The sequence below is a fragment of the Cibotium barometz genome, chromosome 29, assembly GCF_041138505.1.
Source record: "Cibotium barometz isolate CiBa-2024 chromosome 29, ASM4113850v1, whole genome shotgun sequence".
Classification (NCBI taxonomy): Eukaryota; Viridiplantae; Streptophyta; class Polypodiopsida; order Cyatheales; family Cibotiaceae; genus Cibotium; species Cibotium barometz.
In genome coordinates, this window is record NC_141074.1 from 27,196,410 (window position 1) to 27,213,369 (window position 16,960).

The 16,960-nt window shown below is 44.2% G+C and overlaps 1 protein-coding gene across 6 annotated transcripts in view; it reads right to left on the reverse strand.

The window, feature by feature from the left end:
- Positions 1–310: 310 nt before the first annotated feature.
- TGH (SWAP (Suppressor-of-White-APricot)/surp domain-containing protein) overlaps positions 311–16,960 on the reverse strand; it is a 47,584-nt gene continuing 30,934 nt past the window's right edge. For 2 of the 6 annotated variants that reach the window (XM_086823026.1, XM_086823025.1), the window contains 6 exons: positions 14,044–14,503; positions 13,507–13,815; positions 12,822–12,944; positions 12,363–12,602; positions 11,566–12,267; positions 311–901 (listed from right to left, as the gene is read on the reverse strand). In XM_086823026.1, the coding sequence (XP_086679152.1) occupies positions 842–901; positions 11,566–12,267; positions 12,363–12,602; positions 12,822–12,944; positions 13,507–13,815; positions 14,044–14,503 (1,894 nt within the window). In that variant the 3' untranslated portion in view covers positions 311–841. Of the gene's footprint in view, positions 954–11,565; positions 12,268–12,362; positions 12,603–12,821; positions 12,945–13,506; positions 13,816–14,043; positions 14,504–16,960 lie in introns of all 6 variants that reach the window. The other 4 variants (XM_086823028.1, XM_086823027.1, XM_086823031.1 and 1 more) reach the window with 3 other exon arrangements.

Sequence of the window (16,960 nt, forward strand, 5' to 3'; positions counted from 1 at the left end):
AATTAATACTACACAATGCAAGAAACTTATCTTTCTTGCATAGGCTCTAAATCACCTTCCAATTTTTTAATACATGCAAAGGGTCTGAATCACCTTCAATTAAATAAATAATTACACGAAGTATTACCTATAAAGAAGACCACAAAAGAAAATATGAATTGTAGGGATAGATAATACCTTGGGCAGAAGTTCTCATCCAGCTTGGAGCTATGCCAAATGGCAAGGAAGTGTGAGAGTTGCTGAGCTCCTTGCACCCATGGCCGGAGGAAGTTAGACAGAGGGAGAGACAGTAACGACTAGACGCAAAAACATCGCGGAATAAAAAAGATATTGAGTGAATAGGGACAAGGGCAGTGGTTAGTGCTGGGACTGTGCAGGGAAGCACATAATCACTCCTCTTTCGAATTCACTGGCATACTGTGATATTGCTGTTCTATCAATATAATACAAAATCAAGCTGGTCAATGATGAATACATAGGTAAACTTTTTTCCAACTTTCTTGAATGCTAACACAGGTGTTAGGCTTGAGACTTGTGCATTGACTACTTTGGCATTTGGAGCCACACACCGTACACATGAAATAGTGCAATGCCTATATTTCAGAGGGATGGACATGCTCCCCAAAAAACTTTAATCTCCTGACTTGGAAACACCACTATAACAACGATTTTTATACATGGGCTTCTGCTTGTAAAAAGATCCAGATACGGTGCAGACTACACTGCTTGGCAAGCTCCAGCTTCCCCTTTACAGACGATCAAAGAGAGAGGGATTGGCATAATGATGTAATCATGGTGAGAAATTATGCAGACAAACTTTTCACTTGCTGTCATCAAGTTGTTACTTTCTGCTCTTGTGGCGATGACGTTTGTGTGAGTGGTGCTCATTGTCTTCGTTCCTCTGAAAACTCAAGCACACCCTTCAGAGTCAGGACTCAGAACATTGGCAAAAGCTGAAACAACAAGCCCTTATGATAACATGGTCATGTTTGTAAATTAAAAAGGAGGATACAGAGATGACCTCCACATGTTACAAATTTTAATAAAATAATCAATTAAGTGCATGTCTGTGCATAGAAAAGAAGGGATCAAGGGACATCGCCCACCCAGAATCTACGTTTGTGATGTGCAAGTGCATGAGTCTGGATTTTCACTGTAGATTAAGTCTCCATGCATTGTATCATAGACAACTACAAATGGAAAAATATAGAGAGCTCAAAAAATGAAACAGGATACTACAGCATTTTCAAATCTCAGTTGGCAATCATATGAATCCTCCCAAAAGACATTTCAAAGTAATGAAAGCAATAATGATTTTGCCGGTAGATTAATAGATGAGGCCTGGTAACAGAGGCATTGCACACAACACAAAATAAAAGCAATTTACAAAAGTTCATAGAATGCAAGAGGGCATTTGCTTGAAAACTTAAACAGGATACTACCTGAAGGAAGCGGCTTCTATACCCACAAGTTATGAAGTACACTTGATGTCTTCGAGAGAGCCGAAACGGCCCATGACACACAAGTACTGTGCTTGGTGATGCATAGGGCATATAAAGTTTAAAAAAAGCATAATGAAAATGAAATAGAGAGAGAAAGATAGTTTTTGAAAAAAGGTTTTATTAATATCTGTTGGTCATGACTAGTCCCGGCTAGTTCAGGTGTGAACACAGCTTACTCACGGGCACTTTTTCCTGTGACTGGACACAAGTTTTTTCCCCGTGTGAACACACTTATGTGTGTTGGGCACTTTGCCCTAGGCCTTTTAGTACTCACTTGTACTTTCATTTTCATATCATTATTGAGTACATCTTTTCTAGCACTCTTGAGCTTCACTCGTTTTCTCTCTTGCAGCTATGTGTGTGTGTGTCTGTGTGTAGGCTTCTCCCCCATACCCAACATTGGTATCAGAGCCAGGTTGTTGCTAGGGTTAGGGTTTCTCCCTGCAGCCTGCATTAGGGTTTTTGAGCATTAGGGTTAGGGTTTCCCCTACTGCCCTCTGCATCCACCCTCATATCCGCTGCCCTCAGATCCGCTGTCACCCCTGTGCCGCCCTGCATCGTACGACACTGCCCAGCGCCGCCCTAGTCCGCGGTACCTCAGATCTATGCGCCGACTTGTTTTGTCGCCTCCCGCTGACTGCACTTCGTGCCTCCCAGTTCGCTGCACCGCTTGTGCCGACTGTACCTGCGCCGCTTGCGCCTCCGCCGCCGCCCAGTTCGCCTGTGCTGTTTTGACCTGCTGCCGCGCTGCTACTTACTGCAGTGCTTACACTGCCACCTCTGCTGAGCTGAGCGCTTTAGCGCTATTGTTACTGATTGCAGATCTGAGCATGCTGATACAACTCGCGCCCCTCCTATTGCGATTCAGCCATATAGCTCGCGCGCACATTGGCTAAGCTGAGCGCCACCCTGTACCCAATTGTACCTGCTCTTACTGCCCAACTGTACCTGGTGGGTGTACAAATCTCCACCCACCTGCACACTACAAAATTTGGGGCATTTGAAATTTTTCGAAAATTTCAGCCCCCACAAATTTACAGATTTACAGGTTTGTGGGATTTGGCATATTTTGACCTGAAATTGCACATTTTGTCCGTTGAAATTTGGGGCTTTTCACCATTGAGCTTGCAATTGCAACATTGGCACACATTGGCATTGATTTCAGCAGATTTGGTGCGTAATTGCACTAGAAATTTGGGGATTTTACAGAAATTGACTCGATTTTGCAGGAATTGGCACTATTTGCAGGCAATTTTGGGTATTGCAGGCACATTTGGTTGGCATTGGAGCATTTCCCCCAAATTTTTTGGGAGTTACAGCATTATTGTAGCATTACTACTTGTTTGAACACACTTGTGACCACCATGTCTGGGAATACTGGTGATTTATTTGGTATGCTTTCCGTTGAGGATAAGTTGGATGGCACCAACTATCCTATGTGGGCATACATGATGAAACATGTACTTGTTGCAAAGAATTTGTGGGTTTATGTATCAGGGGCTAATGTCAGGCCCATTGCTCCTGCACAAGCAGCAAGTACTTCAGGAACCATGGATGCAGGTGATGATGTATCTTCAGGTGGTGCTACATCTTCTGCACCTTTGCCACCCACTCCAAAACAGCTCAGATGGGATGCCAAGGATGCTCGGGCACATGCTTTGATTGCCCTCTCATGCAGAAGGCAGGTTATACCGCACATTCGTTCATGCACCTCTTCTAAGGGTGCATGGGATGTACTTGCTTCTTTGTATCAGGTTCGCAATGAGGCCCGTGTTGCCTATCTTCGCAAGAAGATTGAGTCTGAGCATATGGATGAGGGTGACTCAATGGATAAGTTCCTTACCCGCATCAAGGATTTGCAAGAGCAGCTTATCAATATTGATGAGGTCATTCCAGATGGTTCACTTGTATCTACAGTGCTTCAAGGTTTGCCAGAATCCTATCAGGGTTTTGCTACTACTCTTCGTCTACTCATGAAGGGTAATCCAAACTTGTACACCTTTGATGAGTTGGTGACTCTCTTACTGCAGGAGGAGCAGTCTCGTTCTAATAGGACCACTATGCTTTCTGCTGATCAAGCATTTGGTGCCTTTGATCGAAACAAAGGTAAATCTGGGGCTTCATCTAGTGGTAAACCTAAGGGCAAACCACATGCCCATTCAAATTCTACCTCGTCTAAAGAGGGTGACAACAAGAAAAAGAAGAGATGCAACTATTGTAGAAAACCTGGCCATCTTATTGAGGAATGTAGGAAGGGCATTGAGAGTGAAAAGAAAAAGAAGCAGCAAGGTTTGGCTGCTACTGTGGACACTAAAGAAGAGGCAAACTTTGCTCATGAGGGATATGCATTAGTGGGTGGTTACATGCAGTGTGCCTGCTTTTTGTATGTCTATCTCAACTGGAGATTGGTACTTCGACAGTGGTGCTTCTAAGCACATCACTTCTTGCAGAGATCTCGTTGCCAATTTGCAAGATTCACCTCCAGGTGGCATAGTTATGTGTGCCAATGATGCCTCTTACTCCATTAAAGGCATTGGCAATGTGGAGCTAACAGCATGTGATGGGGATAGCTTTACTCTTTGTGACACTTTATATGTACCAGGCATTAAGAAGAATCTCATTTCTGTTTCAGCCCTTGCATTATCTGGGTTTAAGGTTCAGTTTTCTGATCATTGTTGCTTAGTGTATGACAGCAGAGATTCAGCTTCTCTTATGCTTTCTGGGACATTATGCAGTGGCTTGTATAAGCTTGATATGTATGACAGGAGTACTTATTCTCATGATGCTATGATTGCCTCCACATCCCGTGTGATGAGTGACACTGAGTTATGGCATGCTCGGTTTGGTCACTTGAACTTCCCATCTCTTGTACGCTTGCAGAAGCAAGGTATGGTGCATGAGCTTCCTCCTATGCACGTTCCCTTCAAGCATGTATGTGAGGGATGCATCCTTGGAAAGATGCACAGGAATTCCTTTCCTAAAGATGGGGCTATGAGGGCTGTCCGACCATTACAGCTTGTTCATAGTGATCTTTGTGGCCCCATGAGGGCTCCATCTTTTGGAGGACACTTGTACTTCATCAGAGAGACATAATCGTACACTCATGGAGATGGCACGTTGCATGCTCAAAAGCAAGGATCTGCCCAGTAAGTTTTGGCTTGAGGCGGTTGTGTGCGCCAATTATGTGCTTAAACGTTGCCCCATTAAAGCCTTGAAATCGAAGACTACCTATGAAGCATGGAATGGCAGGATTCCAGTGGTGACTCATATGAGTGTCTTTGGGTGTTTGGCATATATGCATGTGCCCACACAACAAAGACACAAGCTTGATGCAAAGGCAATCAAATGCATTTTCATTGGTTATAGTACTTAGAGTAAAGGATACAGACTCGATGTGCCTAATACAGGCAAGATCATTGTGTCAAGAGATGTTATCTTTGACGAATATGCATCTCAACCACTTGTCTCATGTACCAACCAGCCGTCTATTGGGCCGGAAGATGTCTTTGATACTTTGTTGCCTTAATTCAATTCAAATGTGGACAATGTAGAGCCAGTTTCAGCTCATTTACAGCTACCTATGCCCGCTGAAAACCAGCAAAATCAGCAGCTGAACTTGCCCCAAATTGATCCTGAAATGCCTCAAATTCATCAAGATACCTTGGGTGATGCATTGGCAGAGGAAGTTGCAGATACTAGGAAGTCAAAAATTGTTCCTAGATGGCTGGTTGACACTTTGCGTGATAGCAAATAGTCTACATTTATGCCAGGTCGTACACGTGTTGCTTCTCGCCATGCATCTTCACATTATGTGGATACAGCTCTTGTTGCCACCGCTTGTAATGAGGAACCCATTTCTCATGTTGATACATTGGAGGATGACCATTGGGTGGCAGCCATGCGTTCGGAGTTAGACACCATTGACAAAAACGGTACTTGGGAGTTATGTGACTTGCCCCCGGGCAAGCGTGCTATTGGCACAAAATGGGTTTTCAAACTTAAGCGTAAGCCTGATGGTTCAGTTGATCGCCATAAGGCTCGCTTGGTCGCCAAAGGGTATGCCCAACGTGAGAGCATTGACTATGAGGAGACCTTTGCTCCCACTTCACGTATGACTACCATACATACTGTTATTGCATTGACTGCCCACAAGCAGTGGCATGTACATTAGTTGGATGTTAAAATTGCTTTTTTGAATGGCGATTTGCAGGAGGAAGTTTATGTGTCTCAGCCTCCTGGCTTTGTTCAAAAAGGTGCAGAAAATAAAGTATGCCGTTTACATAAAGCATTGTATGGTCTTAAACAGGCTCCTCGTGCTTGGTATCACAAAATTCATACATACTTGACTGCCAAAGGGTTTCAGAATAGTTCAGCTGAGAGTACACTTTATGTACGCCACATTGGGAACAATGTTCTCATCCTTATTCTTTATGTGGATGACATGCTCGTCACTGGCCCTGAAGAGGGTGATATTTCAGCTTTTAAAGCTGATTTGCAGCATGCATTTGATGTCACAGACATGGGGCATTTACATTACTATTTGGGCATACAATTTATACCTTTTGAGGGTGGTATCATGTTATCTCAGTGCACATATGTTGACCAGCTCCTTGAGCGTTTTCACATGACAGATTGTAAACCTGTTTCTACTCCTATGGAACCAGGTCTAAAACTGTCACTTGAGCATGCTGGTGAGCCTTTTGATGTTGCCACCTATCAGCAAGCTGTGGGATGCCTTATCTACTTATGCTCTACTCGTTTGGACATACAGTATGCTGATTCCCAGTTAAGCAGATTCGTGCATTGTCCGAGCACTATGCATTGGCAAGCGTGTAAGTGTGTCTTGCGCTATCTCAGAGGCACTGCAAACTTTGCCTTGTTTTATGGCAGTTCTTCTACACTATGCTTGCTTGCATTTACAGACAGTGATTGGGCAGGTTGCTATGGCACGCGAGTGTCAACCAGTGGTAACTGTTTTCTTCTTGGTGACTCATGCATCTCATGGCTCAGTAAGAAGCAGCCTACAGTGGCCACTTCTAGTTGTGAAGCTGAATACAGAGCAGCCTTTATAGCTACTGTGGAATGTGTTTGGCTACGACGCCTTCTAGCCGATCTTGGTGTTGGACAGCAGACCCCTACCACCATTTACACTGACAGTCAGAGTGCTTTGGCAGTTGCACGAAACCCAGTATTTCATGCCCGCACAAAGCATATTGAGGTTCACTATCACTATGTTAGGGAAAGGCTCCATGCAGGAGAGATTGACTTGGCTTATGTGTCTACACATGCCAATATAGCAGATGGGTTTACAAAGCCTCTTTCGAGGGAAAAGTTTGAAGCTTTCCGCGAAGCTTTAAGCTTACAGCCTCTTCCAGGGTAGTCTGCTACACCCTGTCCCCGTTTACACCATTCACTTGAGGGGGGTTTGTTGGTCATGACTACTTCCGGCTAGTTCAGGTGTGAACACAGCTTACTTACGGGCACTTTTTCCCTGTGACTGGACACAGGTTTTTTCCCCGTGTGAACACACTTATGTGTGTTGGGCACTTTGCCCTAGGCCTTTTAGTACTCACTTGTACTTTCATTTTCATATCATTATTGAGTACATCTTTTCCAGCACTCTTGAGCTTCACTCGTTTTCTCTCTCTTGCAGCTGTGTGTGTGTGTCTGTGTGTAGGCTTCTCCCCCATACCCAACAATATTCACTAAGGTTGGCCAAAGCAAAGGAGGCCTATTCTCGACAAGCCAACAAGGACAAGAGGGATGTGAAATTCTTGGAAGGTGATTGGGTATATCTCAGGATTATGAAACAAACATTGAAACACATGGGCAAACGATGCCCAAAGTTGTCGGTTTGGAGTTTCGGACTTTTTCCCATTCTGAAGAAGAACAACAAGGTGTCCATGAAGTGGTTGGTTTTCACCCTCCGGAAGCGACAAGAAACGTCTCCCACACACACACTGGATGGTTTATTTGCAGTTAGAAAAAAACTTGACCACTGCCACTATGATGAGAGAGCACACCAAATCCACGAAGAGACTATTTCTACGACGGCGGCTTCAGGGAGCAATGCTCTCCGTGGGAAACAATGTTCTAGGATTGTATGCTTCTCATGAAGCAACAGGGAGATCAATCGCATGAGCAAAAAGCCATGCCATGATCTTGGCCCTAGAGAAGCAACTACCACTTCTAGATTCTTCTTTCCCCATTCCTTCTCGCCTCCTCTCACCAGTTACCACCCAAATCCCTTCCCAGATCCCTACCTCGACTAACTTTGTTGAGATGTTAACGTAGCACGCCCGTGGCATGAATTGCACATGCGGGAGTTTGAGCTTGGGATGCAGGCAACACCTCGCGTTGCCATGCAAGAGGAACAAAGACGACACATGGAACATGTAAGACAAGGCATGTGCAAGAGCTAGGCTACGGCGGGTAACAGTCCAACGTGGAGATTCTAGAGAGAGAGTAAAGAGTAAAGTGTAGAGAGAGAGTATATTGCACGACTCAATGTGAGATTGATTGATATGATTGATACACCAAGCACAATGCCTTTTTTAACCTTTGAAGGTCCTCTTGCATGACGTAAGCAGTGATGTCACGCACGTATACATATCTAGATATTTATTGAACCACTATAAGAGTGGGTTCACACACTATAGCACACTTGGCCTTCTAAGAGGATGTTCACACACAAGACTCCGAAATTCCCAACAAACCCCCCTTCGGAGCGAAGGTGGAGTGATCTGAGAAGACCTTCAATAACTATGGGGATTTGGGCTCAAGACTACAACACGTGATACCAAAGATCACAGTGTACCGACACCTGAACTCTCGTCTCACGCATGATATAAGAGCATGACTACTCATGGTTGTGCCAATGTGCAGAGTAATCACCAGACGGTTGGTATATCAGCCTTACTCATCGATGCCCCCTATCCCCTTTGCTTCCTCCTCCTCGCCTCCTCGCCTCTTCCGCCTTGGTGCTTCCCCTTTGGTGTCTGCCTGTCCCATATTCCGCCCTCCGTCATGTTCTTCGCCAGCCTGCTCCCGTCGTCCCGATCCTTCCCCCCCAAGCTTTATCCTCTTCAGCCAATTCATCATGAATTTTCAGATTTCGGGCATTTTTTTCTTCGGTGAGCATTGGTGTCTTCTAGTCATCTCACCTCTAGGACTCCATGGCAACCGCTCTGTCATCCCCGACCAAGGCCGCCGTCCCTTGCCTTTCCTTTTCCTGAAGCAGATCTCCAGCTCCTCACATCAACACCCACCTCCTTGGAGGCCTCCACCCTGGTTTGCAAGATTGTGGATAGCTGCCCGGTGTGCGGACAGCTCAAGCATCTTTTGCAGACTAGTCTTATCGGCAAGCCGGGTAAGATCACTGATATTAATCTTGGGGCGTGAATACTACTAGGTTGAGTTTGATTCACCAATGGCATTGGATAGAGTCATGTAGCTCAGACTGGGGTTCATCTGCTCAAACTCCGTACCATGAGTTACCCAATGCTGTACACAAGCACACTCCACTAAGGTGGGCCTCGCCAGATGAAAGGACTCATCTCTCTCTGAAAAATGACGTCGTCGGACTGGTATAAGTCCAACCTAATTCTGATCCAAATCCAAAAAAATCTAGAAATACCACTATGCCATAGGCACGGCTAGCATTGACCAACCACAGATCCAAAGTATCTCATCGGGTCCAAAAGTACATCCTCCAAAACAACCCTGCATGCCGCATCAAACCAAATGCAGAACTAGTAGAGGGAGGGGCATCCTCAAAAGTATCACAAAGAGAGGCAGAGGTAGACTCCTCACAATGAGGAAGGGAAGCAAGAATATAAACTGTAGTGGTAACAAAGTCCTTAAAAGCATCACTGAGAGTAGAAGACTCTTCCATAGAATCAAATCCCAAGAATCAGCAACAAACAAATGATCCCTGTGAAAGGATCACACCTCACAGGCAAAACACCCTCCTTTCTCTGCAAACACTGCAAAGAACATATGCTCGGACAAAATAAACTCTCCTCATGATCTCTGAAAAGATCACTACTCTCGTCAAGAAAGAACTTCTCTCCTCCAAAATCTGCAAACTCCAGTCGCAAAAGAAAGTCTCCACAGATACAAAATAGCTCTTAAAATTGATCCTCAAGTGAAGTAGCTAGAGATGGGCCCTCTCTCATTGTAGAAAACTCTTTTGGGAAGTAAAACGCAGCCAAAACACTGCTGTCCAACAAAAAACAGCACTCCACCGCCAACAGAAGGCAAGGAACATGAAGAAACCGGGGAACTGTGTAGGCTAGAAACAAAACGCAGGCTTAGATGCTCCAAAATCAGCAAAACACTGACTGAAATCAAAAAATTCAGTGTCCTCCTCAGGTACCACACTGTCACCAAAGCCACAATCCACACAAAACCCCCTTTGAAAATGATATGTGTCCACTGGAGAAGAAAACACAGAAGAGGCTACAAACCTGAAAATACATGCCGACCAGCTTCCACACCTCAGATGAGGAAACAACGCTAAAGAGAAGGTACCTTCAGGTCCAAATGATGAACCCCAGGTGAAGGTAGAGCTACCAGCAAGAACAGTCCAGAAAACACAGCAAAACAGGGCTGCAAATCTGAAAATGCAGAAGTGAAAGGGGCAGTAGATAAGGCAGAATCTGAAAACGCAGATCCTAGAAGGTACCACCAAGCCTCAGATCAACCAACCAACATCAGCAAACGAGCCTGTAGGAGAAAAAAACACAGCAAATACATTGCTGCTGCTCTGCATAGAGCAAGCCAGCAGCACTACAAGAGTCCCATGGACAGATGCTGATGAAGATCGACCACAAAACTGCAACAGTGAAGCATCTGGAAGAGGGCAAACTGACCAACAGCAGATCTGAGAAAAAAAAAACACAAGAAAGAGGGAGCAACTAATGCTACAAGTCACCGGTGCTCTGATACCATGAAGGAATGAACAGCGGAAGATGGGAAAGTGGGAACATAGGAGAGAGAGAGAGAGAGAGAGAGAGATGGAGAGAAACGCAGGTACATACTTGCTCTCAATATCACCAAACAAGAAACACATGCTGGTACAAGTCCCGCACAAGAGGGGAAGATGACCTCGTATGTGAGGGACTGCAGCAAGCCAGTATGCAGAGGCACTAAGGCATGCAAGAGGCACAAAGCAATAAATGTGAGGGAGGGAAGGCCGGCTATATATATGCCCAAATAGGGGCAGCCGACCACCTCCTCACGAGTAGGAATAAAACCTAATGACTCCATAAAATAGGGAAAAAGTGGGAATATGATGTGAGGGGTGATCAGCCCCTCTAGCTAACATGGTCAGCCCTAAAGGCTAAAATGGGACACCACAAAGGAAGCCAGCAGCAAGGGGATGACGATGTCTAACACTCATCAGGGGGGAGGGGGGATCTCGGCCCCTTTCAGTGCATCAGGTCTAGATCCCAAGGATCATGGTGCACGAGAGTGGCATGCCGTCGATTTTAGGGGGAACCACTGTCGGACTTCCAGAGCAAAACACCACCATCAAGCACACTAGTCTAGCAGGCCGCAAGAGGATACGGTTTTGTCAGAGAACCATTATGAGCACTTACGACAGCACACAACCCCCCCCCCCCCTCGTCCGCACAAGGGCTGGCATGACATTCAAAAAATACTTTATTCTTCGTGTCCTGAGCATTGAGCATCCAGGAGAGAGCTTTTCTCTTTGGAAGAGCATCCAAGAGAGAACTTTTCTCTTCGGAAGAGCAATTCATTCCAAATGGAATACTGGTCTCTCTCCTCCCCAACCAAAAGTGAGTTATCTAACTCAAATGGGGCTGCCCCTTGGACCCAAAGAAAAAATGTTCCACAATCAAGCAAAAAGAAACTTGTTGTGACATTAAAGATAGTTGACATGAACCCAAATAATACAGGCAGATTTTTTCAGTCCCTCCTCCCACTTGCTTGAAAATTGAGTAGGAATGTCTCTATGGTGTGTAAGAAAGGATGTTTCTAAAAGTTAATTTCAGACAGGTTAAGGTTAGAAAGAAAATTCAGATGGATATGAAAAAACCTTTTTTGTTTTGTGATCGTTTCCAATCCTTCGCTTGTGGCTTTTTGAATGTTTCTTATCTTTCTTTCTCCTTTTCCCACTTCGCCTGTTCCTTTGAGAATCATCACTGGTATCTTCTGACATGCTTTCTTCAGAACTCACCGGACTTTTTAACAGAAACTGTTGATCTTTGTTACCACTGTCTTTAGAATCATTAGCCTGATGTTTGTCATGAAGGATAGAAATTGCAGTTGGTTTCTGCTTGCTTTGCTCAAAACTGTTTTTTGAGGAGACCTTGAAGTGTCCTTCCACATTCGAATCACCTTTAGCACATGAATAATCAAAAGGGATCCCTGCTGCTTCAGAGATTCCGTCCATTCCCTTGGAAACACCTTCAACTGGTTGTGGAGCAACATTATTGATCAGAGCAAGTTCATGATGATGCGGTTTTTGAGGTTTCTCTCTGATAATTTGAGCCCCTCCAGAAGGTCTAGCGAAGACATTGGTAGCCTCTACATGATGGAGGGTCTCCTTGCCTCTTCTTGTCTGGTTTAATTCTGAAGGAGGAACCTTCAATCCCAACTCCTTTCCAATGGATGCCAAAAAATCTCCTGCTTCCAGCCGATTCAATGCTGCTTGAGCAGCCTCTGCAGATTTATTTTCAATTGTTGCTGCTTTGTGAGATTCAGCATCTTCCTCATCAGAGTCGTCTGAAAAAATAGCCTGCTCAAGCACAGAGAAGGAGATAGTAAGAAAGAACCTGAGATCTATAGCCTGAATATCACAAGTGCCATTCATTGATCAAATTGCTTTTTTACCTTGTACAGATCAACAGGTTTCTCAAAAATGTTCCTCACTTGACCTTCATGGTCAAGATTCTCAATGCCAAAAGGTCTATTGTCCTCTTCTACAGAAAGACTTGGGCCAACAGACTGTGATGCAGATTCCAAAATGCCCTGGTTTTCTATAACAATCGGAGGTTTCATACTGGTTGGTGGTGGATTTGAAAGAAGAATAAAGCTCTCTGTTCGACTCCTTGGCTTTGGAAGTGGTGGAGGCTATTCACCATAAAGCAACATGTTAGTGGACACAAGTCCGACAAGTCCAAAGAAAATAAGTAAAAATTCTGCTTGGGAAGAAACTTCTTTCATGCAAGGAAAAGACCACAAATTTATCCTCTTCATTCAAGTCTTTCTTCTTGCCACAAAATATGCTACAGAAGACAAGACACTTGGGCGTTGTACATCACACAAGATCCCAGAGTCAAATACACCTACTTTCCCAGAATATGGATCTGGCAAATGAAATCGTCTGCAAAGAAGGGGTAGCGGTCTCCAAGGTTGTTCTTCCCTCCTTGGATATTTTCCAGCAGCCTGTTCTTCTTGAGACTTCCCAAGCCCCTGCAAAAGACATACATCACAGAAGTGCATTTTCACGCTTGAACAAGGGGGATTGAACTTTGCACAACAATTATCTACTACAATGGTGATGAACCTAATCCCGCATCCATATGCAAGCCTATGGCAGGAAGTTAAGGCGGAAAAGAATGCATGAATGTTGCTTGGAAAACATCAACACGGTTTAAAACTGTAAAGACATCGAATGCAAAACACACCCCAAAAAAAAGTATTTGCAAAAATGCATGCCATTTTTCTTCTGAAGACCCATGTGTAATGCTCTCACAGACCCAATAAAAGCCCCAAAAAAAAATGCATCAAAGTTCAACTTCAAGTAGAATTTTGTGAAGACGTTAAACATAGACACCACAAAAACAAAGGGACCTTGACAAGTAAATGATGACTGCTATCTCCTCACTGATATGATTTATTATTCAATCCGATTCTTGCTTCTCGTACAGACTCCATTATAGACCCAATAATTCAAAAACAAAACACTAACTTGTTCAAGCAAGCTCTTAAAAATCATTTTAGAAGCAGACACTGTCCAGATTCAAAATCTCACAAGTACAGGAACCTTGTCAAAAGTCTGTGACGCAAAGCGATCATTCATTATGGCTTGAAGGTTTTCCTGGTATAGCCCACCAGATGCAATTCCAACAGTCAACATGGCTTGAGTTTTTTGAAAATTTTGACAGGCAGCCTCAAACTCGAGAGTTTCCTGCGCCCGTTCCCATTCTGTCAAAGTGCTTCTCCCTGCTGCCTGTACATTTCGCAGGCCACCTTGGTACTTGTCTTTTACGAACTGCTCAAATCTGGCCTGTTTCGAAGGATCACTGCTAAAAGGCTGAGAATTGGACAACGAATCTTCAGCCTGCAAAGAAGAAAACAGCTAAGAACTTCACATTATCACCAAGGCACACGCGTGATCTCTGTATAGCTACATCAACTGTATGACAACTGCACATGAGCTTGCTATCAGTTTCTATGCTATGTTACTACTCGTTCCCTATGAATAATGGGGTATCTTTACAGTCATTCAAGAAGACACAAAAAACAGGACTTCAACCAGTGCTATGATTTGAGTGGACAACAGAAGCACCTGAGATGCAGATTTTGTGAAAGCACTTGATAAAGCTGACTGCAAACGAGCATGATCTTCTGGAGCTAGCATGCTTCGACGATGTAAAGGAATCTCTCCCAGTATTTGACCTCGCTGCACTGAATCTAGAGCTGTTTCCTTTTTATTTTGCTGTGGCGCTTCCGTTGCAGCCTTCCTATGTTCTTCCCAAAGCCTTCGCTTATAGTAGGCATGACCATTGCCTTCAAATAAAAACTCAAACATCGGATTGTTATTTCTCTTCTCCATGTAGAGATTCTCAAGCTTTTGGCCACTTCTTGCAACAAATGTAGCTAGGCCCTCAATGAGTTTACACAACTGAATGTCTTCAGGTGGTGCCACTTCAGCTGGCTCAGACCTCAAGAACACCTTTTCAGAGTCCAGAGAATCTTTAAACTTGTGCACAGCATCAAAGTCTGGAGGTACAACTGGGGGAGAAAACCTACAACAGAGAATGCAAGTAGATCTTATGAGTCTAACCCTCACTCACATCATGTGGGCAGCCAACCATACAGTTATCAGCAACGAAGTTCAAAACTCACAAGATGTTATTCACAAGTTTCTCTATGCTCCTAAACAGCTTTATGGGATAATTCCTGTCATCATTTGGGCATTCTCCGTGTTTCCAACCTCTGGACAAACTTTAGACCTATGGACTGGCTCCATTGTTTGGAGATGACACCTCAATGCCAGGACACTGATGTATACGCTGAGAGTCATCTGGGCCGGCACCTCGTGGCAAGGGACCTTATGTCAATGCCCACGGCCAGTAGGCTGGATTTGGTAGGCCTGGGGACCTTGTTCCACGACTCGATCCAGCTTACGGTATCCAAGGACATCGTGTCTACGCCCAGAATGACCGCCTGCTACAAGCTAAATGAAAAGGAGATTGTCCAATACATTTTGTGCATTGCATGGCATACCTGCATGCCTAGAATTTGTTTTGGTGCAAAATGTTTTACTGCCTGAAAAATTTGTATGTCTAGTTTATGGGCAAGGGGCGCCCTCTCATAAACCGTCCGTGAATTTGTATTCTTGCCTTATTTATGGGCTGTAAACAAGTGGTAAGTGTGACTCTCAACTCTTTCTTTATTTATGCAAGAGTTATTTTCTGTTTTACAAGTACACACTTCATTAAAGTGTGGATGGAGACTTTATAAGCGAGTTTATACCATTTATTAAAATGGTCGGCCAGGCATATGGGCAGGCGCCCTTTTTATTAAAAAAACATGGGGGCACCCTCCACACTTATGGGAGAGGTGCGGCCATACTAAATAGATGAGGTGGCCCAATGGCCACCACCTTTCTGAAAAGATCCGCACAACTCTCTCTCCCTCTCTTGCTCACGTCTCTGTGCATCTCTGCAAAGCAAAGAAATGAACCAACACTTCAGAAAATCAGAGATGCAGCCTGCACTTCCATCCATACTGTTAGTACAGCTATTTCCGTACAGTGATGTCAGCTCCTTGCGCCATTCAGTCCGTAGTCGTGCCTGCTGTACAATCTGCCATTCATGTGTTCTATGCTTACTGTACACCTGTGTGAACATCCCATACAAATCTGACGCCATCATTTGCTGAAATCTACTTTCCTGATCATGAGAAGAAGAATCAAGAGACCTGCTCTACGGCATGCTCATACATGTCAGTCTTTCTGTGCCTTGGGCCTGGCACACGCATGTCCACATAGGGATGCCAATGGAGAGCAGTTGTGTCTGACAAATCACTGGGGATTGGATAATATGAAGTTATGATCACCTTAAGCTTTGGATTTTCGACAACCAGCATCAACAAATTCATGTTTGGTATTTGTTTTCATTGCATAAAGCGTCATTGAAATTCAAACATTCAATGCCCTTGAAGCTTATAGTTTGGAAAATCCTTGTTAGTACATATATTACAGGGGGGTTGGCCCTTTCCGGCCCTATTGCTAGTGTCATTTAATTTTCAGCATTGCTACCTGTATTGTGTTGTGCCATTTTATTATTATTTAAGAGTATTAATAGTTTAAGTGTGACAAGATTGTGGTCAACCCTGTACAAGGGTATTTCATAGGTATGCAGTGAACAGCCACCATAGATCACGTGGGCTCTTGAAAGACGATGGCGCGGCCCTGCAGTAGAGGCAGACAAAGTCTACCTCTTTGACTCTCTATCATAGGAAGAGCCCTCTGCCCATATGAACAAATAAAATCTCTTTGGAATCAACTATTGTTCCCCATCAATGATTCTCGGGAAACTCAAGCACCTAGCATAGTTTCCACTAGTTCCTAGTACAATCACTCTCTGATTCGATTGCGGATCTCTGGACAACCTCTTGAGATTATGCCAATATATAATAAGGATGTACCTAATCATCTACTTATGGAGCGTTTGGTTTCTGTCCATGGGATATGCGGATAGAATGTTGCAGTCTGCTTATCATCTCCTTATGGAGCATTTGGTTTCTGTCCATGGTATATAGTATATACGGATAAATGTTGTGCTACTACCCAATTCTCATGGGTCTTGGGTGCCCACAGATACTACAGATATGCATCAATGTTCTCATAAGAAGACGTCAAGCAGTGCTCAACACCTTCAAGCAATGATGTCACCATTCCTTGTGTGACCTCGATAGGTATTTTGTCCAATTGATGCATGAGAGGGAGGTTAGGCCTTCATTATGCATGTTGAGTAGTTTTCTTTGCTTAGCCTCCTCTTCATCATCTAAGCTAGCCACTTCTATATCATGCTTTCGTGATGTGCTGGCAAAGACTGGATATCTGTAATGTGCCCGACAACTGAGGAGATGGCCTCAAGATAGTGTGCTTCCTGCAATTAAGACAATAAAGATGATGAATTCTAGCATAGCAGCTGAGGTTGTAAGGAGCTGAAGATCTGTCTCTCAAATGATACAAC